The sequence below is a fragment of the Bos taurus genome, chromosome 5 (genome assembly GCF_002263795.3).
Source record: "Bos taurus isolate L1 Dominette 01449 registration number 42190680 breed Hereford chromosome 5, ARS-UCD2.0, whole genome shotgun sequence".
In the NCBI taxonomy this organism is placed as follows: Eukaryota; Metazoa; Chordata; class Mammalia; order Artiodactyla; family Bovidae; genus Bos; species Bos taurus.
The window spans coordinates 57,616,676-57,640,994 of NC_037332.1; the positions used below are offsets into that span (position 1 = coordinate 57,616,676).

General features: G+C 44.1%; 1 protein-coding gene across 1 annotated transcript; it reads right to left on the reverse strand.

Annotated features, from left to right (window-relative positions):
- Positions 1-9,839: 9,839 nt before the first annotated feature.
- On the reverse strand, positions 9,840-10,778 carry OR10P1 (olfactory receptor family 10 subfamily P member 1). Its single transcript, NM_001390024.1, has one exon. The coding sequence runs from the start codon at positions 10,776-10,778 to the stop codon at positions 9,840-9,842; it is 939 nt and encodes a 312-aa protein (NP_001376953.1).
- Between the last annotated feature and the right edge of the window lie 13,541 nt (positions 10,779-24,319).

Consider the following 24,319-nt stretch of genomic DNA (forward strand, 5'->3'; position numbering starts at 1 on the left):
CATACTTGTTAGCATTTGTCTTACATATTGCAGTGCTCCTATGTTGGGTGCATACATATTTATAATTGTTATATCTTCTTCTTGGATTGATCCTTTGATCATTATGTAGTATCCTTCTTTGTCTCTTTTCACAGCCTTTATTTTGAAGTCTATTTTATCTGATATGAGTATTGCTACTCCTGCTTTCTTTTGGTCCCTATTTGCATGGAAAATCTTTTTCCAGCCCTTCACTTTCAGTCTGTATGTGTCCCTTGTTTCGAGGTGGGTCTCTTGTAGACAACATATATAGGGGTCTTGTTTTTGTATCCATTCAGCCAGTCTTTGTCTTTTGGTTGGGGCATTCAACCCATTTACATTTAAGGTAATTATTGATAAGTATGATGCCTGGAAAATCCCACAGACAGAGGAGCCTGGTAGGCTGCAGTCCATGGGGTCGCTGGGAGTCAGACACGACTGAGCGACTTCACTTTCACTTTTCACTTTCACGCATTGGAGAAGGAAATGGCAACCCACTCCAGTGTTCTTGCCTGGAGAATCCCAGGGACGGGGGAGCCTGGTGGGCTGCAGTCTATGGGGTCGCACAGAGTCGGACACGACTGAAGCGCCTTAGCAGCAGCAGCAGCATGATCCTGTTGCCATTTACTTTGTTGTTTTGGGTTTGAGTTTATACACCCTTTCTGTGTTTCCTGTCTAGAGAAGATCCTTTAGCATTTGTTGGAGAGCTGGTTTGGTGGTGCTGAATTCTCTCAGCTTTTGCTTGTCTGTAAAGCTTTTGATTTCTCCTTCATGATTAATATGTGTCTTGGGGTGTTTCACCTTGGGTTTATCCTGTTTGGGACTCTCTGGGTTTCTTGGACTTGGGTGACTATTTCCTTCCCCATTTTAGGGAAGTTTTCAACTATTATCTCCTCAAGTATTTTCTCATGGTCTTTCTTTTTGTCTTCTTCTTCTGGGACTCCTATGATTCAAATGTTGGGGCATTTAACATTGTCCCAGAGGTCTCTGAGGTTGTCCTCATTTCTTTTAATTCTTTTTTCTTTTTTCCTCGTTGTTTCATTTATTTCTACCATTCTATCTTCTACCTCACTTATCCTATCTTCTGCCTCCGTTATTCTACTGTTGGTTCCCTCCAGAGTGTTTTTGATCTCATTTATTGCATTATTCATTATATATTGACTCTTTTTTATTTCTTCTAGGTCCATGTTGGAGAAGGCAATGGCACCCCACTCCAGTACTCTTGCCTGGAAAATCCCATGGATGGAGGAGCCTAGTAGGCTGCAGTCCATGGGGTCGCTAAGAGTCAGACATGACTGAGCGACTTCACTTTCACTTTTCACTTTCATGCTTTGGAGAAGGAAATGGCAACCCACTCCAGTGTTCTTGCCTGGAGAATCCCAGGGACGGGGGAGCCTGGTGGGCTGCCGTCTATGGGGTCGCACAGAGTCGGACACGACTGAAGTGACTTAGCAGTAGCAGCAGGTCCATGTTAAACATTTATTGCATCTTCTCAATCTTGTCTCCAGGCTATTTATCTGTAACTCCATTTTGTTTTCATCATTTTGGATCATTTTCACTATCATTATTCGGAATTCTTCATCAGGTAGATTCCCTATCTCTTCCTCTTTTGTTTGGTTTGGTGGGCATTTATCCTTTTCCTTTACCTGCTAAGTATTTCTCTGCCTTTTCATCTTGTTTATATTGCTGTGTGGGGGTGGCCTTTCCATATTCTGGCAGTTTGTGGTTCCCCTTTATTGTGGAGGTACCTCGCTGTGGGTGGGGTTGGATGGGTGGCTTGTCAAGGTTTCCTGGTTAGGGAAGCTTGTGTTGGTGTTCTAGTGGGTGGAGCTGGATTTCTTCTCTCTGGAGTGCAACGAAATGTCCAGTAGTGAGTTTTGAGATGTCAGTGGGTTTGGTGTGACTTTGGGAGCCTGTATATTGAAGCTCAGGGCTATGTTCCTGTGTTGCTGGAGAGTTTGTGTGGTATGTCTTGCTCTGGAACTTGTTGGCCCTTGGATGGTGCTTGGTTTCAGTCTAAGTATGGAGATGTTTGATGAACTCCTATCGATTAATGTTCCCTGGAGTCAGGAGTTCTCTGGTGTTCTCAGGATTTGGACTTAAGCCTCCTGCCTCTGGTTTTCAGTCTTATTCTTAAAATAGCCTCAAGACTTCCCCATCTAGGTTACATTTTCCCCTTCCATCTCAGCAGTTTGTTCAGGTCAATTTGATCACTCTCTTCTGCAGCCTGGCTTCCGGGTGGCGGCAACACCTAGCGATGCTCCTACCAGCTGCTGCTGCTGCTAAGTATCTTCAGTCGTGTCCGACTTGAGACCCCATAGACGGCAGCCCACAAAGCTCCCCTGTCCCTAGGATTCTCCAGGCAAGAACACTGGAGTGGGTTGCCATTTCCTTCTCCAATGCATGAAAGTGAAAAGTGAAAGTGAAGACACTCAGTTGTATCTGACTCTTAGCGACCCCATGGACTGCAGCCTACCAGGCTCCTCCATCCATGGGATTTTCTAGGCAAGAGTACTGGAGTGGGGTGCCATTGCTCTTACCAGCAGTTTTTGTTTAATCCCGCATTGCAGGCAGATTCTTTACCAGCTGGGCCACAAGGGAAGCCCAAGAATACTGGAGTGGGTAGCCTATCCATTCTCCAGGGGATCTTCCTGACCCAGGAATTGAACTGGGGTCTCCTGCATTGCAGGCGGATTCTTTACCAACTGAGCTATCAGGGAAGCCCATTTAATAGGTGACTGCTGTAAAAACCTTGAGGGCAAACTGGCTAATGTGTGAGGTTCAAAGAGTAAGGACTTCCCTGGTGGTCCAGTGCTGGGGATATGGGTTTGATTCCTCATCTGGGAAGATCCCAGATGCTGCGGGGCAACTAAAGTGCTCTTCAACCTTCATGCCTACTCCCTGCAGCCAGTTCCTGCCTGTCCTGCTGCCCACTGTGGATGAGGGACTTGTGGGGGAGGTGGGCTTCCCATGTGACCAAGGAACACAGTGCACAGCCCAAGGTGTGGCCCTCAGGGTAGAAGGGTGGGGAGTTCAAGGGGCTTCCTGCGAGTCCAGCTCTCCACAGTGGTCCTAGATATTGTGTCTGTTCCCTGCTGATGTGCCCCTCTTGTGGTATCTAGCTGGCATCACAGAAGGTGTGCTAACAATGCACATATGTTCAGTGTGCATGAAAAGTATGATTGGACATGAAATTCTTCTTCATTATCAATGAGGATTTTCAAGATTACCCTTGTAAATAAAAGAAAAGAAAGAGCTAGTAAATATAAATATATATTTAGGTATAATTTCAACGACTGCAAAATTTTGAATGACTTTGAAAAAGGTTTTACAGTTTTTTATCATGCACTTCTGTGAGCAGTTTTTGTTCATGATGAACATAGTTATTTTAAGAAATTAATACTCTAAAGGCTTGATCAAGAAGTTAACTATAGTTCAACTAAAAATAAATAAAAAATTTTGATCAGGAGGTGTTTAGTCATTTTTCAAGCACAAAACCTAATATAAAAATTATGTTCACAGAAGCAAGCTCCTTATAAACATTTAAATATTTTATTTGGAAGCCTTATGTAAAACCTGTATTTAAAAACTTCCATATTATTATATATTTTGTTTTCCCAATAATTATATAGTAAAAAGAGGGTGCATTGAATTCTTTTTCTATCAAGTCCTTTCTGTGTGCATGCTAAGTTGCTTCAGTCCTGTCTGACTCCATGTGACCCTATGGAGTGCAGCCTACCAAGCTCCTCTGTCCATGGGATTCTCCAGGCAAGAATATGGAAGTGGGTTGCCATGCCCTCCTCCAAGGACAAGTCTTTTCTAGATGCCTCCAAACCCCCCTCAGTTTGTCCTGAAATATGAGCACTTTCTATGTGTGCCATGATGTGAGGAAGGTTGGAAACCCTACATCAAGTCACTTATTCCAGGAAGCCTTCCAGAAACACCTCTGAAGAATAAATCAATCTTTAACCAGGAGTAAGTCCCAAACATGAGCTGGTCAGTTGAGGAAACCATTGATGTTGTCATGAGAGACCAGATTGCCGGGAGCCGGTGAGGCATTCCGCTCGGGACAAAGGTCATGAGGAAGGAGGCAGAACGCGAAGGGCAGGCTGTGGGCCGCGGCGCCTATGGCGGGCGGAGGGGCAGGGTTCGAGGATTCGGGCCAAGCCGCTGCTTGGGCTCCGGGCGTTTCCCTCTCGCCGCCGGGAGCGCGCTGGTCTGGACTGCACTCCACGGGCGCGCTTTCTTCTCTGGCCCTCACTCGCCGCACAGACTTCTTTGCTCTAGGTCGAGGGGTGCAGCGAGGAGGGTGCGGGGCGCTGCTAGCGGCGCGGAGGCGAGAGCTGGCTGGGGGAGGGGGAGCGAGCGAGTGCGCGCCGCGAACCTGGTCTTTGGGGAATGTGACATGATGAATTTTTCTGAGATCCAAATCGGAGAATCTGCATTCTGTAGAAATATACAAGCATACCCTCTCCCACAAGTTAGCAACACATCTGGCCTTTTTCCTCTCCAGTAAGCAGGTCTTTTTACTTGACCAGGGGCCGAGTCATAGCCTGTAATTCAGGCATCTAGAGTCTCATCATTGTAGTCTGCCCCTGTGTTTACGTTTAAGTGATTAATTACAATTGGGACATAACTATTTGTCTAGCTGTTTCCCTAGGGATGTGAAATTTATACCTTAAACCAGCTGCATTTTGATGGTGAATTTTGTGAGAATTTTTGGCCTTATCAATCTTTTTATGTAAGTTTAAAACAATTACTTTAGTCAATGCATCTGCCAAAGCATTTCCTTCATGTAAAGGGCCGGGCAAGTTGGAATGGGCTCTAATATGTCCCACAATATATTTTTTATCTCTGTGTTTAATCTCTTTTTGTAAATCAGATAACAAGAAGAGAGTAGTTATATTTTTTGGAATATTAGCAGTTTCAATATGAGGAAATGACCCTACAATATATCTGGAGTCAGTCAAAAGATTAAAGGTGTGGTCTCCTAAATGTTGAAAAGCCTAAATAACTGCTCGTAACTCAGTTTTGACATTTTATTCCCTTGAATTAAAAGATCTTTTAAAGGCCTTGGAGCTGTAATTTCCTGCACCTAAAAGGCTAGATTACTAGATCTAAATGCTTTGTGGCTCTTAGCTTGAAAAGTCAAGTTTTTTTTTTTGTCTGATAATAAGGTAAAAGCAAAAGCTGTGTTACTCTTTGACCTTTATTAATTTGTACAGTTTTGGTAGGCGGTGAGATCAAAACTTTAATTTTTCCAATATAATCAGAATCTACTACACCATGCACCACCGAAATTTCTTTTTTTCTTTCCTTTTTTTTTTTGAAAAGAAAGCGAGCTACGCCCCAGGACAAATCTTACAATGTCCAAAGGTATGGGGCCAGCCACTCCCGTTGGAATTGGAGTAAGCGGCACATCAGGGGTTAACAGTGTTGCTAAATCCCCTTGCGGGTCAGCTTTTCTCCTAGCCTGGGTGAGACCCCCCCCCCCCAGGGGGTTTTCTCTAAGGAGCACGCTCTGCATGTTGTGTACTAAAAGCTCCTTTGTTTAAAAAACTTTTTATCTTCCTCAGGCTTAGGCAACACTTTGAGAGGCTTTGGGGGCAAAGTGGGGAACTCCTGGGTCATGGGAGGCACAAACGGAGGCGGTGGCGATCACCTTAAATCAGGAAGTGGTGGATAAGTTTTTTTTAAAGGTTTGTGCAGAGCGGGAGGGAGCTCGCCAGGGCGCTCGGCCGTAGCGTCCTGTAAGCCCTCTCCTTCCTCCGGAGGTAAAGCACTTTCTCTCTCCTTTTTTTTTTTTTCCCCCAATAGCAGAAATTATGATCTGTGTAGAAAGTGGAGACTCACCACCATCCACCGCTATAGCCTCTCCCATAGGCTATTTCACAGCCTTATGACAGAGATCCAGGACATTTCTAATCATATTTCACAGAGCCAATAAACATTTGTCTATTCTTAGATGCAGAGAAACCCATTTTTTAAATTTTTTTTGAGAATATTTTTATTTATTTTGTACCTTCTTTACCCTATCTAAACTGCAGAGGGGACTAGAAAAGAAGCCTCAAGGTGAGGATCAAATTTATCTCAGGACTAGAGAAAACCCTTCTCCGGGAAACTCCTAGCGGAGGCCCTTTACCCCCACACAGAGGAGGAGGCATAGGGGGATGGGAGCGTCCCCTATTTCTCCTCTCCTGTTCCGGAGATCCTTTAACTGTTTGGTGACTAAATCTTGCAGACTGTCTGATTGGGGATGTTTCCCTCAAGCTCCTAGGAGCGGATGGTCTGATTAGGGATGTTTTTCTTAAACTTTTAGGAGCATATTTAGCTAAAAAAGACCAATCGTCATCAGAATGGTATTGAGCTGCTGTTTTCTCTAAATCTTTTTCATCTTGAGGGGAGAGTTGATCTTTCTTTTTATCCCAATCTTCTACATGCTCATTGGCAGTCATAGCGGTTAGCCATTTGTTTAGCTGCCAATAGCTAGGTATAGCCTTTTCATTTTTACTTTCTTTTATAACAGGTACCTTTTCAGATTCGCTTTTTTGTTTAACAGGTACTTTTCCAACTTTACTTTCCTCTTTAACACGTACCTTTTCAAATTCATGAGCTGGATCTAAAGCATCTCTAGTCATGTTCCATAGAGGAAAGGTGTAAGTAGGGATTTTGTCCAAGCCATGATGAGCACAATAAGCTCTTAGCTGTTTACCTACTTTTCCCCAGATATCTAAGTTAACAGTGCCCTGTTGTAGAAACCAAGGGCAGTGGTCTTGTACAAATGTTAAAAATGATTGAATGGTAGATTTTTAAACTTTGATTTCTCTTTTACATAATAACTGTAAAATTACTCCTATAAAGAGCTGTCTTTCATTTGATTCAGTGTTACCCATGTCAGAAAATTAAGTATAGTAAAAGATTTTGCTTTTAGCTATCAAAAGATTAGGCCTTTTTTGACAGCCTTTTTAGAAACCGTTTTTTCTCTCTAAGTCTAACTCTTTAACACTTTCAACACTTCCCACTCCTCTCGCCCTGTCTATCCTACAGGGGGGTCTGTGGCACCCTTGAGTGGGGTCCTAGCCATCCCGAAAACTGGAAGAACAATGGGGCTGATGACCCAGATTGTTCCGGGGGAGGAACAGTAGGCTGATGACCCAAACTGTTCCAAGGGAGGAGCAGTAGGGCTGATGACCCAAACTGCTCCGTGGGGGGAACAAGAGGGCTGATGACCCTAATTGCTTTAGTGAGCTTACCTTCGAAAACACCTGTCTCGGGCGCCACCTGCCGGGGACCAGCCCCAGCTGATCCAGGGTATTTGAAGGAGAGAAGGCCTAGGCGACTATTTATATGCTAATTAGAGATATAAAGAATAATAGAATGAGGATAGCTCAGTAGGAAAATTCAGTGGAGAAAAGAGGCTGAGTAGCTTGGTTTACGCGGGAGACCAATAAAACTTCAAGACAATAAGTTTGCACCACTTACGTAGGCCGCAGGTGCCCTCTCGAATAGCGGAAGGTGCCTCATCCTAGACACCTTCTCGAGTGGGTCTTAGAAGCCCAGGCATAATTAGTAAGCATGGTGGGTTCCGTGCTCCAGATGGAGACTTCAGCCAGAATGTGAAAAGAATGACATGGGGAGACCAAGCGCTGGTGAGCAAGGCCCGTAGCTTTATTTTCAACAGGGGCTTATATACCCTAAGTTACACATAGAAGATAATAGGGGATGCAAAGTCAGCAGTCTTTGATTCTTATCAAAAACCAGGGTTTCTTTCCTGCAAATTTATCGTATACAAATGGTTTAGGTGATTTACATCATCTTCTGGCCAGAAGGCCTACTAACATTTTATGACTCTTGACAAGGACTTATCAACAAAGACTTATTTTCTCTAAGAGTAATTATTTTAAGGTTTGGCGCCATCTTCCGAAGATAAAATTGCATTCCTATAGGGCGGATGTGTAATGGGTTTACAACAAAGGAAAGAATTTATTACCTTAAGGGTCTAAACTTACTAACACCAAGGCCACTACTTATTTTTTCTACATACCAACTATATTAATTAATACACATTCAAGGATACAATTCAGGGGATGTGAAAACTTGGCAACACGCATTGGCTCATCAATGAAATCCTTTACTAGTTTATTCTGACAGTTTCTAACTCTCTGAGAGGCTCTAAGCTATTTGAATATCTTAAGCTTCCCGTGCCTCTCGAGGCTGGGAGACTGTAAACAATCGTATGCATAGCTGTAGGAGTCAGGGTAAACTTGTCAGGCGAGTTAGAGAGCCATCTGAGGGGTTTGGATTTAAACACTCCTAATTGCCCAGGAACTTTATTAATTGGAGCTGTAAGTTAACTCTTTGATAGAGAGAGCGAGATGGTGGTAGGGGACAGCCTCCAGTAAAGTCAGAGGTGAGAGCACAAAGCAATAAAGTAGGCAGACTCTGGTTTTTTGGGGGAAGATGCTTGAGAATATCCGGGCGGACTCCTGAGGCTCGATCCCGCCTTTGCGTATGCCGAGCCTCCTTCCTCATGACCTTTGTCACAAGTGGAATGCCTCACTGGCTCCCGGCACCAGATGCCACTTCTACAGCAGGAACTTGCTTCTTCAGCTGCAGAATTCTTTGCTGTTGTCAGAGAGAGGGGCTGCTCTCTGCCTTTTGTGGGCACTGGAGCCTCGGTCAAAGTTAGGCAATGGTGCCTCCAATTGGTGGAAACGGGTCATGTGCCTGGGTGGGGGTTTAAGAACTATTCTCAGCTCTCAGAAGGAGGTAGTTTTTCTTCCCGCCAGACTTCTAAAGTGAAGGATTCTTCTAACAATGAAGGAGGGTCCAATGCTGGGTGGCCACAGTGACTGTTAAGTGTCCACTTTCCAATTCCCATCCAGCGTGGCCTCAGGGCTTCATATGGTCTGAGGTGCATATGATGGATGTCTGGGATCAAGCTGATGGCACAGGTTGGGAGAAGAACAGGGGACACTGGGGAGATGCTCTTGACAGTTGGACATGTTATCACCAGTTAAGGATGATGTCAGAAATCAAGGATGAGGAAAGGCAGGGAGGAACATTCATGTGGGCTATTTCGAGGGGATAACAGTTCCCTCTCTTCTAAAAGGCATCCAGGGCATAAGATTGCAGTGTGTTTCTGGGAGAAAGGAGATGAAGGGCAAGGTAAACTCCATGGCCTCTAGGTGAGTCACTTAGTTGGATGTCACGTTCATAGACGTGTGCCTTCATGACTGACATGGATCTCTGATGACTGGTGTAGCCATGACAATCACCTTGTTTAGGGATCCAGAACAGCCTAGAAGATGTTCAGTATTCTTCCCCATAGGCAGCATTCCTTCCCATTCTGCCTTGCCCTAATAACTCATTCTTTGAGAGTGAGTCTGGGGTGTGGGAGAGAAGGTAAGTTAGCAATTTCTCTCTGTTTTAATGTCAACCCTTTCTGCCAGGAAGCCTAATCCCTTTGAGATGCTGCATGGGGCTTTTCAGGTGGTGCAGTGGTGAAGAACCCGTCTGCCGATTAAGGAGACACAAGAGACACGAATTCGATCCTTGGGTTGGGAAGATCTCCTGGAGGAGGAAATGGCAACCCACTATAGTATTCTTGACTGGAAAATTTCATGGACAGATGAGCCTGGCGGGCTACAGTCCATGGGGTTGCAAAGAGTCGGACATGACTGAGTGACTGAGTGTGATCGCACACACACCCCCCTCACACACACCCACACACACATGGTTTCTGGTCAGCTGGGTTTTAAACTAGCATCTGGGGGCTGGGGGGAGCATCAGTGAGTGAGTGAGCAGACAACCCCTGAGTCTTTTCAGGGTGAGGGGACCTGCCTCTTCACCACATGCCACAGGGCTCTTGTCACCTCCTTGTTCCGAAGGGTGTAGATGATGGGGTTCAGCATGGGTGTGATGACCGTGTAGAACAGGCTGAGGATGCGGTTCATGGTGACAGAGGAGCCTGCCCGGGGCCGGATGTAGGTGATGCTGGCCGTTCCAAAGAAGAGGAAGACCACGAGCAGATGGGAAGAACAAGTGGAAAAGACCTTTCGGCGGCTCAGGGTGGAGGCCATTGCCAGGATGGCACTCAGGATGTGGGCATAAGAGGTGACAATCAGAGAGAAGGGGACCATGATGAAGACCACAGTGGCCATCATCACAGAGACCTCGCTCCTGTGCTTCCCAGCACTTGCCAATCTCAGTACTGGCAGAATGTCGCAGAGGAAGTGAGGGATGACTGGGCGGCTGGGGAAAGGCAGGGTGAAGATGAGGGAGGAATGGGTGGTGGCTGTGATGATGCCCATGAGCCAGGAGATGCCCACCATGGCCATGCAGGCCCGCCAGCTCATGAGGGTGGAGTAGTGCAGGGGCTGGCAGATGGCAGCGTAGCGGTCATAGGCCATGGCTGTGAGCAGGCAGCACTCTGAAATGCCCAGGACAATGAAGACATACATCTGGGCTGCACAGCCCCAGAAGGAGATGGCACGGGGGTGCGGGAAGGCCAGGTCAGCCAGTGTCCTGGGCACAATGTCGGTGGTGTAGAGTAGCTCCACCAGGGAGAGGTGGCGCAGAAAGAAGTACATGGGAGCGTGTAGGGTGGGGCTGGCCTGTGTGAGGAGGATGATCAGAGAGTTACCCAGCAAGGTCACCAGGTAGACCAGCAACACCCCCCAGAACAGGGGGCCTTGCAGTGCCCTGAGGTCGGAGAATCCCAGAAGGAGGAATTCAGGCAAAGTCTGATTTTCTTTAGCCATAAGTTCAGGCTGGAGCCTATGGCACAACCAAAAAAGAGATGTTAATATAGAAACAATTGGCCTTTATGTAATTTAGTAAAGCACTTTTCATACAGTCCCTCTTGAATCAACTGAGATAGGCTACCCACTCCAGTATTCTTGGACTTCCTTTGTGGCTCGCTTGGTAAAGAATCTGCCTGCGATGTGGGAGACCTGGCTTTGATCCCTGGGTTGGAAAGATCCCCTGGAGAAAGGAAAGGCTACCCACTCCAGTATTCTAGCCTGGAGAATTTCATGGATGGTATAGTCCACGGGGTTGCAAAGAGTTGGACATGGCTGAGCGACTTTCACTTTCAAGGGTCATATATTTCAGCATGACAGTGCTCAGATGTTATCTAAAACATCTTAGAAGGATGTTGTGTAGTGTCTCTGAGCATCTTCAGTCATGGGGAACTCACCATCTATTTAGGTAGCCCCCTTTAGCACTGGCCTCCTCTGCCTGTAGGACAAGTCTTCATTCATTGGTCTTGGCCAAATTCTCATATCTTGTAGAATGTCAAAGCCCTTTTGTACCAGAAAACTTTCAAATATTTGAAGAAAGAACCTTTGCCAATGCTCTCATGAGACATTACTTGTATCTCAGTTTCAGCACTTTTTAGAGAAGAGTCTCTACTGTAAGGTCCTACAGTAAGGGTAGGTTGGGGAAGTTTGTAGGGGGCTGTCTGTTTTCACATTAGCTGGGGAACCAGTGCTGGGTCCCCACCAGGCACTATGCTAAAAGATTTAATATTCATGAAACCCTTGGATATTCACAAACACACTATGACATAGAAACCTTTTTTCCTCTGATTTACAGATGAGCACATGAAAGCTCAGACAGTATCTTTCTCAAAGTCACACATCTATAACAGAGAGTTTGGGCTCAAATCCTAGAGTTTGGAGTTCTGTCTAACTCCAGCTCCTGTGCTCTTGATCACTAAGTTATCAACTGTCTTAGAGGCTAATTTAATCACCAGAACAACTAGTATGGTACGCTGCACATGCCAAGTGTTCAGCTAAAGATTTATTAAATGAATGAATGCACTAATAAACACAGGGGGATTGATGAACAAAAAGGTTAAGGGATTTGCTTAAAGTTATGCAGCTAGTTGGACAAAGGTGGGAAACTGGTCCCAAGTCTTTGAGAAGTCAGGGTTCCCAAGATTTGCAGAGCTTGTATTACCCCTATTTACCCCACACATGAAGATTAGCTAGTCATCTTCATCTTTAAGCAGGCGAGTCTCCAAGTTCTGCCCATTGCTCAGACCCTTAACCTTCCCCCACCCTCATTTTGTCCACTCACTGTATTTTTGGTTTTAAGTCATTTAGTCTGTAGCTGACACTTAGACATTGATGCATGCTCTGCAGTATCTCAGTTGACTTTATAATAACTCTAGTGATAGTTGTTATTCTGTCACTGCAATAAGGAACCAGAGCTCCAAGAGCTTCAATTACTTCTTCAAGATCACACCATAACAGAGTGGATGGTGGAACCAGAACTGTAACTTGGGACCTGAGGCTTCAACCACCATACCTATGGTATCTCCAGTGAGGTCGACAGCCTAACCGTATGCTTCTGGGAGATGAACTCCATCTAGTCAGTTTGGACAGCAGTATCTGAGTCCCTTTTCCTCTTGACTCTGGTCAATAATCCTTCAGATTATCAATTCACTTAAATAATCTATGGGCTAGATTGTGCTGTTTTTAGAGTTTAAAAATAATATCTTTGCAACTAAAATATTTAAAAAATATTTGGAGTAAAGTCATCTATGATTTTCCCATCTTGGTTAAATTTCTTTCTCGTGTATTGCCCTCAAGTCTTTATCCTGCTGCAAACCCATCTTATATGCTTTTAATCATAGTGCATATACTAATTTGTCTTTTCCCTTTCCTTTTCAATGCTTGCCAGAGCCATTTTGCCATGAGATCACATAATATTCTGAGGGATCCTTTTAAAATCTCTTGTAGTCATCCATTGAATTTCTCTACCAGCATTCAACAAATACCTCTCATATTCTTGCAAATCAAATTCTTCCATTTTGAGGGATAGTTTAGATAATGATGCAAATATTATATTCATGTGTGTCTCTTGTTGGTTCTGTTAACTTACTCCCTTGGGAGAAATTTCTGGGAGTGGGATAAGAGTGTGGACATCCATGCACTATATAATTTTGGATTTCTTTTAACTCACACAAGTGGCAATCCCAACCTCCCCTCCTTCCCTGAGTAAAGCTGGAATTCTCCTTCATCCTGTCTGTCCTCACTAAGGCCTCTCCCTCCAGATTCACACTTCTTTGCCATGCTATGAACATCTCTTTGGCCTTCCTTGGTGGCTCCGCTTGGTAAAGAATCCACTTGCAATGTGAGAGACCTGGGTTTGATCCCTGGGTTGGGAAGATCTCCTGGAGAAGGGGATGGTACCCATTCCAGTATTCTGGCCTGGAGAATTCCATGGACTGTATAGTCCATGGGGTCACGAGGAGTTGGACACAACTGCCGGACATGAACATCTCTTTACTCCCAGTCCCCTAGTGACATTTTCCCCTGAGATATCATCTGGGAGAAGTGTCTCCTGCATCCTTCACTCTCCCCACTTTTCCCTCAGCTCCTGTCACCCCTGTATCCACTCTGCCTTTGTTGGTTTCCCACTTCAGCTTCTCTTATCTCCATATACGCTGTCAGAGTTGGGACATTCATCAGAGACATACAGGCCCTGAGGCCACAGTTATCTTTTTCAAAGTCTCCCACAGAGGAACAGAGAGGACGAAGTGTCCTTCTGGGTCATAGAGAGAGGCTGAGGTTCTTTTTAAGATAAAATTTATTTTAAATTGTGGCTTAAAATCACACAACATGAAAGTTTTCACCCTAACAATTTTTTTGTATACATTCTTTGGTAGTATTAAATATATTTACCTTGCTGTGCAACATGTCTCCAGAACTTTTTATTTTGTAAACCTAAAACTCTATGCCATAGCATTGACATATATACAATATCATGTGTAAAATAGATAACTAGCAGGAAGCTGCTATATGACACAGGGAGCCCAGTCTGGCACTCTGTGACTACTTAGAGAGATGGAATGGAGTGGAGAGGGAGGCTCAACAGGGAGGGGTTATATATATATATGCATAATAATGTATAGTATATGCATAATTATGACTTATTCATGCTGATGTATGGCAGAGACCACCACAATATTGTAAAGCAATTATCCTCTAATAAAAAATATGAAAAGAAATAAAAAAAACCTCTATACCTGTGAAGCAACAATATCTCATTTCCCCATTCCCATCACTCTTTTTAAGGCAGATATCCACCCCATCCCCTGCCTCCATCACCCCTTCAATAAGTCTTCATGAGACAGAAAGACAGATAAATTGGTCAGTTAGTTGGTATATGGTTGGATCAAGGCTGTATATTGTCACCCTGCTTATTTAACTTATATGCAGAATACATCATGAGAAACGCTGGGCTGGAAGAAGCACAAGCTGGAATCAAGATTGCAGGGAGAAATATCAATAACCTCAGATATGCAGATGACACCACCCTTATGGCAGAAAGTGAAGAGGAACTAAAAAGCCTCTTGATAAAAGTCAAAGAGGAGAGTGAAAAGGTTGGCTTAAAGCTCAACATTCAGAAAACTAAGATCATGGCATCCAGTCCCATCACTTCATGGGAAATAGATGGGGAAACAGTGGAAACAGTGGCTGACTTTATGTTTTTGGGCTCCAAAATCACTGCAGATGGTGATTGCAGCCATGAAAGTAAAAGACGCTTACTCCTTGGAAGGAAAGTTATGACCAACCTAAATAGTATATTGAAAAGCAGAGACATTACTTTGCCAACAAAGGTCCATCTAGTCAAGGCTATGGTTTTTCCTGTGGTCATGTATGGATGTGAGAGTTGGACTGTAAAGAAAGCTGAGCACTGAAGAGTTGATGCCTTTGAACTGTGGTGTTGGAGAAGACTCTTGAGAGTCCCTTGGACTGCAAGGAGATCCAACCAGTCCATCCTAAAGGAGATCAGTCCTGGGTGTTTTTTGAAGGAATGATGCTAAAGTTGAAACTCCAGTCCTTTGGCCACCTCATGCGAAGAGTTGACTCATTGGAAAAGATTCTGATGCTGGGAGGGATTAGGGGCAGGACGAGAAGGGGACGACACAGGATGAGATGGCTGGATGGCATCACTGAGTCGATGGATGTGAGTTTGAGTGAACTCTGGGAGTTGGTGATGGACAGGGAGGCCTGGCGTGCTGCAATTCATGGGGTCTCAAAGAGTCAGACATGACTGAGCGACTGAACTGAACTGAACTAACTGAACTGGATCAACAGGTAAGTGTGAATAACTGGCTAGATGGCCAGCTGATGAGTGATGAATATGTGGCTGGCTGGCTGCACTGCTGGTCACCTCAGAGAGTCCTGAATACAGGAAGTGAGGCTCTTGAAGGGTACACTGGAATAGGCAGCAGTTCTGAGGGGTAGATTTGTCATCTTGGAGGCTGGGCTTCTGAATTCTACTGGGGGATTTGGGAAATGGGGAAAATAGGGGAGGAAGGCAGTCTTATTTTTTAATATTTATTTTTATTTGGCTGCGCTGGGTCTTAGTTGCAGTATGTGGGATCTAGTTCCCTGACCAGGGATAGAACCTGGGTGCCCTGCATTGGGAGCACAGAGTCTTAGTCACTGGACCACCAGAGAAGTCCTGAGGGAAGTCTTTATTGGCAGGGAAATCTTGGGAAGCATAGTCAAACAGTTTTTCTTTTTCTTTCAAGTTTTTTCTTTTTCCCTGAAGTATTAATGGGAACTCTGCATGGGGTAGTGTTTGTGCATTTGTATGTGCAGGTTGTTTCTTCTGGGGAGCATATGGAGGACAAAGGAGGATGCATCCAGGTCCATCTGTGGGCTATGAGATGAGGACCATCAATAAGAACTTGAGAAGAATGTCCTAAGTTCTCATCAGACACTGACCACAGATAGTGTGGAGGCTATGAATGCACTGACCTGCACTCACTAGCCACTGCCTCAACCCCACCACTTAACCACACACAACCCATCCTATTAGGCACACTACAAGCATGCGTATCACAGGATTGCACAATTATCACATGGTATGACCCATCCCATAGCACAACTACTCACAGTACACGCTCAAAGGTTTGCATATTCTGAATATATACACTTGCCTGCTGTATTATTTGCAGCTTTATCTGATAGAAATTGTCCAGGGTTTCCTGTTTCCTTCTCATCCCTTCTCTCAGTCTGGCCAGGCTTGTGACCTCTAAAACATATTTTTGCAAATGAGTAGTAGAGAGCTGGGAAACCTCCCCTGGCCTCTTTTCTCCCTGACCAGGTATAGGTATTGGCTTCCAGCCCAGAGAGACAGCTCGTAAGGCCCTGAGCAAGTCCTGATCTATCCCCTGTTCCTCCTTTTCTGTCCCTGGGCAGGGTCTAATCTTATTAGGGAAAGGTCCAAGGCTGCCCAGCACTCTGTGGGCCACTTACTGGGAGAGGTGGAAATGGCCACCAGGCTAGAGTGGGGCTGATGGGCACAGGCTTGGGTTCTGTTGTTCTCTTTCTCCTCTGTGAGACTTGACCTCTGTGGCTCCACAGTTATTCTACTGCTGATGCTGTACCTCTACCCCTGGGGATCTGGGAGGCTCTGACTCTTGGGGGCTCCTTGAGTAACTCTGAACTGATATAGTATCATGGGCTGGTGATTCTAAGTCTCCAATGATTGCTGCATCCTTTTTCCTCTCCTTAGTCTCATTTTTTTTTTTTTTTGGGCCAAGCTATGTCCTCATTTTCCGCATACCTTGTTCCTCTCCTGGCTAACTTTGTTTCCTCACACATTGTAGGATTTTCTTTGTCGCAAATGACATGAGACTTGAGGGTCTCCCTCCATTATGTCTAGAATCTCATGATGGGCAATTCGTTCCTCTGTGTGAAATCTTGGCTCCTGTTAAATGTAGATCCTTCTGGAAAACTCTAGAAGTTAATAACAGTGAAATATGGTTGAATCAGATTGATTTTCATGCCTGGTTTTCTTTTTAGATGGAAAGTGTTCCAGTGAACCCATTACCCATCAGTTCATGGCAAAGAGTCAGGGTTTGCATCAATGTTCAGGTGGCCCCTCATGTTACTGCAGATGTTCTTAGTGGGGTTTTTACCCAAAGAATTAAGCTTTATGAATGTTTATTTTATTTTATTTTTTTATGAATGTTTAACATGTCTGGGAAAATTGGTGAAATTTGGGAATAGAACATAGGTGTTACCTGGAATAGCTTGGGCCTTTCCCTCAACTCTTGATGCCCTCTAGTTGATGCTTGTCTTCACTTTAAAAGAAATTTTACTTATTTATTTGGCTGCCCAAAGTCTTAGTTGTGGCATGAAGAGTTTTTAGCTGTGGCTGGGGAACTCTTAGTTGAGGCATGTGGTATCTAGTTCCTTGACTGGGGATCGACCCAGGGCTCCCTGCATTGGCACCATGGAGTCTTAAATCACTGGAACACCCCCCCCCCCTTTTTGTCTCCTCTTTTAATCTACCATTCTCTCCAATTGTCTCTATTACTCCACTGATCCTTTCTTATTGAGATCACCAACAACCCTCATGTTACCAAATCCAATGGATAATTTTCAGTCTTTATCTTACTGAGTCTCTCAGCAATATTTGACATACTTGACCTACTTTCCTTCTTGTTGCTGCTGCTGCAGCTAAGTCGCTTCAGTCGTGTCCAACTCTGTGCGACCCCATGGACTGCAGCCTACCAGGCTTCTCCGTCCATGGGATTCTCCAGGCATGAACACTGGAGTGGGTTGCCATTTCCTTCTCCAATGCATGAAAGTGGAAAGTGAAAATGAAGTTGCTCAGTCGTATCTGACTCTTAGCGACCCCATGGACTGCAGCCTACCAGGCTCCTCCATCCATAGGATTTTCCGGGCAACAGTACTGGAGTGGGGTGCCATTGCCTTCTCCCCCTTTCCTTCTTAAAACTTTCCTTTTTAAATTCTGTGATTTCTACACTTAAATCTTTGACCATGGCTTCTATTATATATATAGGTGAATGCTGCTGCTGCTAAGTTGCTTCAGTCGTGTCCGACTCTGTGCAACCCCATAGATGGCAGCCCACCAGGCTCCCCCGTCCCTGGGATTCTCCAGGCAAGAACACTGGAGTGGGTTGCCATTTCCTTCTCCAATGCATGAAAGGGAAAAGTGAAAGTGAAGTCACTCAGTCGTGTCCGACTCTTCGTGACCCCATGGTATGCAGCCTACCAGGCTCCTCCATCCATGGGATTTTCCAGGCAAGAGTACTGGAGTGGGGTGCCATTGCCTTCTCCAATATAGGTGAATATCTCTCCTTAAATGTCTTTTCGGCATCTCAAACTTACCATGTCCCAAGTAGAACTCTTGTTCCTCTTCCAAGCTTCCCTGTCAATAGTAAGGGACCTGTTATCACTCAGTTGCCCACATAAAAAATCTGACTGTCTGTTTTAATACATTTATTTTATAACACTGCATATTCAAATTCTCAGCAAAGCCTGTTAATCCTGCATCCAAAATTTAATCCCAAGCAACCACCTCTTACCATCTTTGCTGCTAAATTTGCAGTCTAGCTGATTGTCCCTCTCCCTCACCAGAGTCATTCTTGTTCCATCTCTTGTCTCCACCCAGCCAATGTGATTTTCTCCAAGTATAAGTCAGATGGTATCATTTTCTTTTTTTTTTTCCCCAGAAAATACTTTATTTATTTATTTATTTTTTTATCCTCTTTATTTTTTTTTAATTTAATTTTATTTTTTAAACTTTACATAATTGTATTAGTTTTGCCAAATATCGAAATGAATCCACCACAGGTATACATGTGTTCCCCATCCTGAACCCTCCTCCCTCCTCCCTCCCCATACCATCCCTCTGGGTCGTCCCAGTGCACTAGCCCCAAGCATCCAGTATCGTGCATCGAACCTGGACTGGCAACTCGTTTCTTACATGATATTTTACATGTTTCAATGTCATTCTCCCAAATCTTCCCACCCTCTCCCTCTCCCACAGAGTCCATAAGACTGTTCTATACATCAGTGTCTCTTTTGCTGTCTCGTACACCGGGTTATTGTTACCATCTTTCTAAATTCCATATATATGCGTTAGTATACTGTATTTATGTTTTTCCTTCTGGCTTACTTCACTCTGTATAATAGGCTCCAGTTTCATCCACCTCATTAGAACTGATTCAAATGTATTCTTTTTAATGGCTGAGTAATACTCCATTGTGTATATGTACCACAGCTTTCTTATCCATTCATCTGCTGATGGACATCTAGGTTGCTTCCATGTCCTGGCTATTATAAACAGTGCATTTTCTTTCTTTAAATCTTCTAATAGGCCAATAGCTTCTCATTTTAGATAAACTATAGACTCCTTCACTTGATTTATAGGACCCTAATAATTTAGTCCCTGTGTTTATGCATGTCTTTTTATTCTTTTTTTTTTTTTTTGCCAAGCTATGTTGCTTGAAGAATCTTAGTTCCCCCATCAGGGATTGAACCTGGGCACTCCAGCAGTGAAAGTGATGAGTCCTAATCATTAGATCACCAGGGAATTCCCAGCATGTCTTTTTATTCTGATGTTTTGACATGTGGGTAAACCACTCCTCTCAGGGTCAGCTAATTCCTAAGGATAAGAAATTACTTACTTGGAAGCATACCTTTCATATGCAAACCAAGCAATCTAGAGTCCATACCCACAGCCATCATCGTTATTGAGCTCTGATATCTGGCTTGGTACCAGACAACTAGAGACAGCCCCTAAACTCAGAGCCAATAGAAATTATTAAAACTAACTAATACTAAACTTGTCTACGTTGCCTATTCTGCCTACATGGCCTTACCCATTCCTTCCCATGAAAAGCACAATAAAGGCTCCTGCTCATGTTATCTCCTAGTTCCCTCTGCCTGTTGATTGACCCTAGTACTACTTCATGTGGCTCTGCATGATCTGGCATGCTCCACCATCTTGGGGACTGTGAATAACAATCTATCTTTTCAATAGCAATTAATTCCTGATCTATTGCCCTCACTTGTTTTTTGGCCCAGCATGTGATCTATCCTGAAGACTGTTTCATGTGCATTTGAAAAAAAGTGTGTATTCTTCTGCTTTTGGATGAAATATTCCATATATATCTATTACATCATATAATCTGTCATGTCACTTGAGGCTAGTGTCAGAGCAGTAGTGCATCTCACTTATGGGTGGATCTGGGTCCTGGGATCTCTGACTATAGGGCCCTGGGGGTCCTAAAGCTGGTGTTTGCCCACTGATAGGCTGGTCTCTTTCCTGAAAAAGTTGGCTGTGGGGCCTGGGATGTGCCAAAGCTTGTGTTGACCCCACTGGTGGGTGTGATTGGGTACTGGGGCTTCTGGCTGAGGGTCCAAGGTGTCTCAGAGTTGCTCTTGTCATGTTGGTGGTTGGGGCCAGGGCCCAAGGTGTCTGGGGACAGGCACCAGCCTGCTGGTGGGTGGACTGTGTCCTGCCACAGCAGGTTGCAGGTTTGTGCTGGTCCTGGAGCTGGTGTCTAGCCCCTGATGGGTAGGTACAGCAAGGGCCTAGGGGGTCTTAGGCTGGTGTTGTCTCACTGGTAGGTGGAGTTGGGTCTGGGTGGTCCTGGAGTTGATGTATCAGTCTGCTGGACAATGGGGTTGGGACTCTGGGTCTTGGAGCTGGTACCTGACCATGGGTGGGTGAGGCTGGTTGTGGGGCTAGAGCTAGCTGGCTGGTGGGTTGGGCCAGGGAACAGGTGGTCCAAGGGATATTGCCTTTTTACTAGTTGGACACTGCAGTCTCTGGCTGCAGGCCTTGGGGGTTCTAATGGGAGTGCCTGCATGCTGGTGTGTGGTGTCAGGTCCTGGATTCTCTCAAGTACAGGGCCATGTCCCAGGGCAGTTGTGGCTTCAGGGGATCTTATACAGCCTTCCTGCTGCTGATTGCAGCAAGGCCCTGGTGCTGATAAGCTAGAGGGAGGATTGCCAAATGGTGCTGGGCAGCATCAGTATTCATGTCATAGAACAGGCTCCCAAATATGGCTGCTTACAGTGTCTCTATCCCTAAGGTGAGCTCCAGCTGCCTCCTGACTCTCTTGGATAATTTCCAAGGTGAGTAGGTGAATCTAACCCAAGCTCCTTTCAAATCACTGATTCTTCTTTGATTGCCTGAGCATGTGAAATTTTGTGTGTGCCCTTTAAGAGCAGAATCTCTATTCCCCACAACCCTTATATCTTTACTTGCAGAAGATATTTTCTACTAGATTCTGGTCTTTTTCATTAATAATTACACTGTAAATAGTTGCAATTTTGGTGTGTCCATGAGAGAAGGTGAGCTCACAGTCTTCCTACTGTACCATCTTAGCTAAGCACTCTCACATTTTGGTCTTAATTTTAGAAAGATATTTTCCCTAGGCATACAGTTGTGAGTTAATAGTTTCTCATCCATGTATTTTAAAGCCAGCATCCCACTGTCTTTTTTCTGGCATAATTTCATTTGAAAAGTCTCAGATTCTCATCTTTTAGTAGTTTTCAACATATTCTCATTTTTGTTTTAGCAGTTTGACTTTGATGTATCTAAGTGTGTGTGTGTGTGTGTGTGAGAGAGAGAGAGAGAGAGAGAGAGAGAGAGAGAAGGAGAGGGAGGGGGAGGGGGAGAGGGAGAGGGAGAGAAACTGATTGACGTATCCTGACATTTTGCTGTGAGTTCTCCAGTTTTCTTGGGTTTGTTGTTTGTTTCTTTACAATTGGAAGGTTATCTGACGTTATTCCCAGGTGGTTCAGTGGTAAAGAATCTGTCTGCCAATGCAGGAGACACAGGAGACTTGGGTTTGATCCCTGGGTGAGGAAGATCACTTGGAGGAGGAAATGGCAACTCACTTCAGTATTCCCTGATGGCTCAGCTGGTAAAGAATCTGCTGGCAATGTGGGATACCTGGGTTCCATTCCTGGGTTGGGAAGATCCCCTGGAGAAGGGAATGGCTACCCACTCTGGTATTCTGGCCTGGAGAATTCCACGGATTGCATAGTCCATGGAGTTGCAAAGAGTTGGATACGACTGAGCAACTTTCACTTCACTTCATTTCAGTATTCATGCCTGAAAAATCCCATGGACAGAGGAGCCTGGTGGGCTACAGTCCACAGGGATCTCAAAGAGTCAGACGTGCCTGAGTGACAGAGCACATGACCTCAAATATTTATTTCCCTCATTCTGTTCTGTTATTCTGGACTCCTTTTGCATATATTTTTGAATGTCTGATATTGTCTCATTGCTTTAAAATAATCTGCTTTTTTTTCTCACACAGTTTCCTCTTTGCACTCAATTTGAATAATTCCTGTTGACCATTCTTCAGTTTTACTGATTTTTTCCTAAACTCTGTTCACTAGCTAATGAGCTCATTACAGAAATTCTTTATTTCTGTTATTGTCTTTTCTAGTTCTAACATTCTATTATACTCTCAAAAAACTTTCTGTCTGGTCCTGCATGTTTGTTAAAAGTATTAGATATTTTAACATTGGCATCATAATTATTTTATGATAATTATGTTATTGTTAGTCTGTGTATGATAATTCCAAGATGTGTGTCACTTCTAGGTCTGGCTCAAAGTTTTATGTTGTCATTAATGGGTTGTTTTTTCTTGCTTTTTTGTGTGTTTTGTAATTTCTGAATGCATGTTTATTATTAAGAACAGACAAATAGTAGAAGTTGAGGTAAACAGTATTTGTACACATAAATGGGCATTATTTTGGTGTGTAAGGCTGATAATTGATAGATCAGATCTACTGAGTTAGAAATTGCTCGAATTTAGTTGTAATTGGTGTTATCAATAATTTCAGTACACCACAGTTTTCAAAATCTTTCAGTTGTGGGCTGCTATTACCTTGCATATAGTGTGGTGGCTCATTGTTAAATTTTCACTGATGTTAATCTGGAAAAATCTCCTGGTGGAGGGGAAGACAGTGGCAGATGTGATGTTGCAGGCATTAGAAAAATACAGTGGAAAAAAATGCCTACAAAGACAGTAGAGTTGACTGTTGCTAAGTTGTATTGATGCTCTGAAGAGGGTAATAAGAACTAAGGGCTATTAACAAGCAGTTAATGGCAAAGTGTGACAGCTAGAGAGCTCACCTATATGTTGGTTAATTAGAGGCTTTATCTCCTGTAGTGAGAGAACAGACATAGTTGAGTGGCTTGTTGATCTACTTGTTAGCAGCAGAGAGTTTCAGAGACATTTGAATGCTTAGTTCTGGCAGATCCTTTATGAAGCTCAGGACCTGATGGAGGAAACACAGATACTGAAAATGTGGAAAAGGCATAACTGGATAGATGCTTCTGAGGATTTTAACTTTTCAGCTTGCTATGAGCACTTTGGATTTGCAAAGGTGGCCACTATTCCCTACCAAGGGCTAGCTGGAAGATGTTTAGGAGGCCTCCTATTTACAAGACATCAGATGTTCCCCTTAAGAGCCATCTTGACTCCTCTCCTAGATGTCAGACTGATAACTAGGATTAAACCCTGAATAATCCAGCTGAGGAAATGCTGGACTTGGTAAAAGAGGAAAGAACCTATACACTAAGGAATGAAAAGAATTGGCTTGCTTGTACTGGCAGAAGTCAGAGAAGTGTTCCTGGGACTAGGATTTGATCAGGGTCCCAGAATGTAAGACTGTCTTGACTGAGCAAGAATTTATTGACTTGGAAACACATTTTCAGGATGTGGGGTTTAACATCCTTCCAGAGACCCCACTTCAACACTGCGATAGCTCTCAGTGCTTGAAAAAGTGATGTCCAACACTCAGTGATGTGGAAATATCTGAGTTGTCTGGAAGATGGTGAAGGAAGGAGTAAAAAGCCCAAGGGAGGTGGGAATAATGAAAAAGATACAGGACATATGAACTTAAGGCCTATTAGTTGGTTTGTTCCATTGGAAGGCCCACAGCACATATCATTCACAAGGTCATGGGAAATGTACTGCTGAGAGGACCAACAGCATCACTAAAAAGTTCACCGACAGCTCTCCTTTACCAGGGATGATGGTGGGACAGATCTTCATGGAGCTAGGCTTGTTAATATTCATGGGAATGATGGGGCTTGAAGAGGTAGAGGACAGTTAACTCTTAGAAGCAATGACCACATAATTGGCAAGGTCAGAGAGGCAGCCAAAGGACTCCAAATGCAGGAAGTTGTAGAGAGTTAATAGACTTTAGCATCCCAAGGCCTCCCTAAGAAGCATCTGTAACATGCCCAACCTCCTCAGGTTCATCTAGAAATGTATCCTGTAAAAGTCAGGTGGATTCATGTTGATATATGGCAAAACCAATACAATATTGTAAAGTTAAAAAGTAAAATAAAAAAAAAAAAAAAGAAAAGAAGAAGAAGAAAAAAAGTCAGGTGGAGTTTGCCAGACTCCAGCTACAACAGATTCAGGTCATTGCCAACATAACCTAAGATATCTCTTCACCAAAATTTACCTTTAAATGGAGTCCAAATG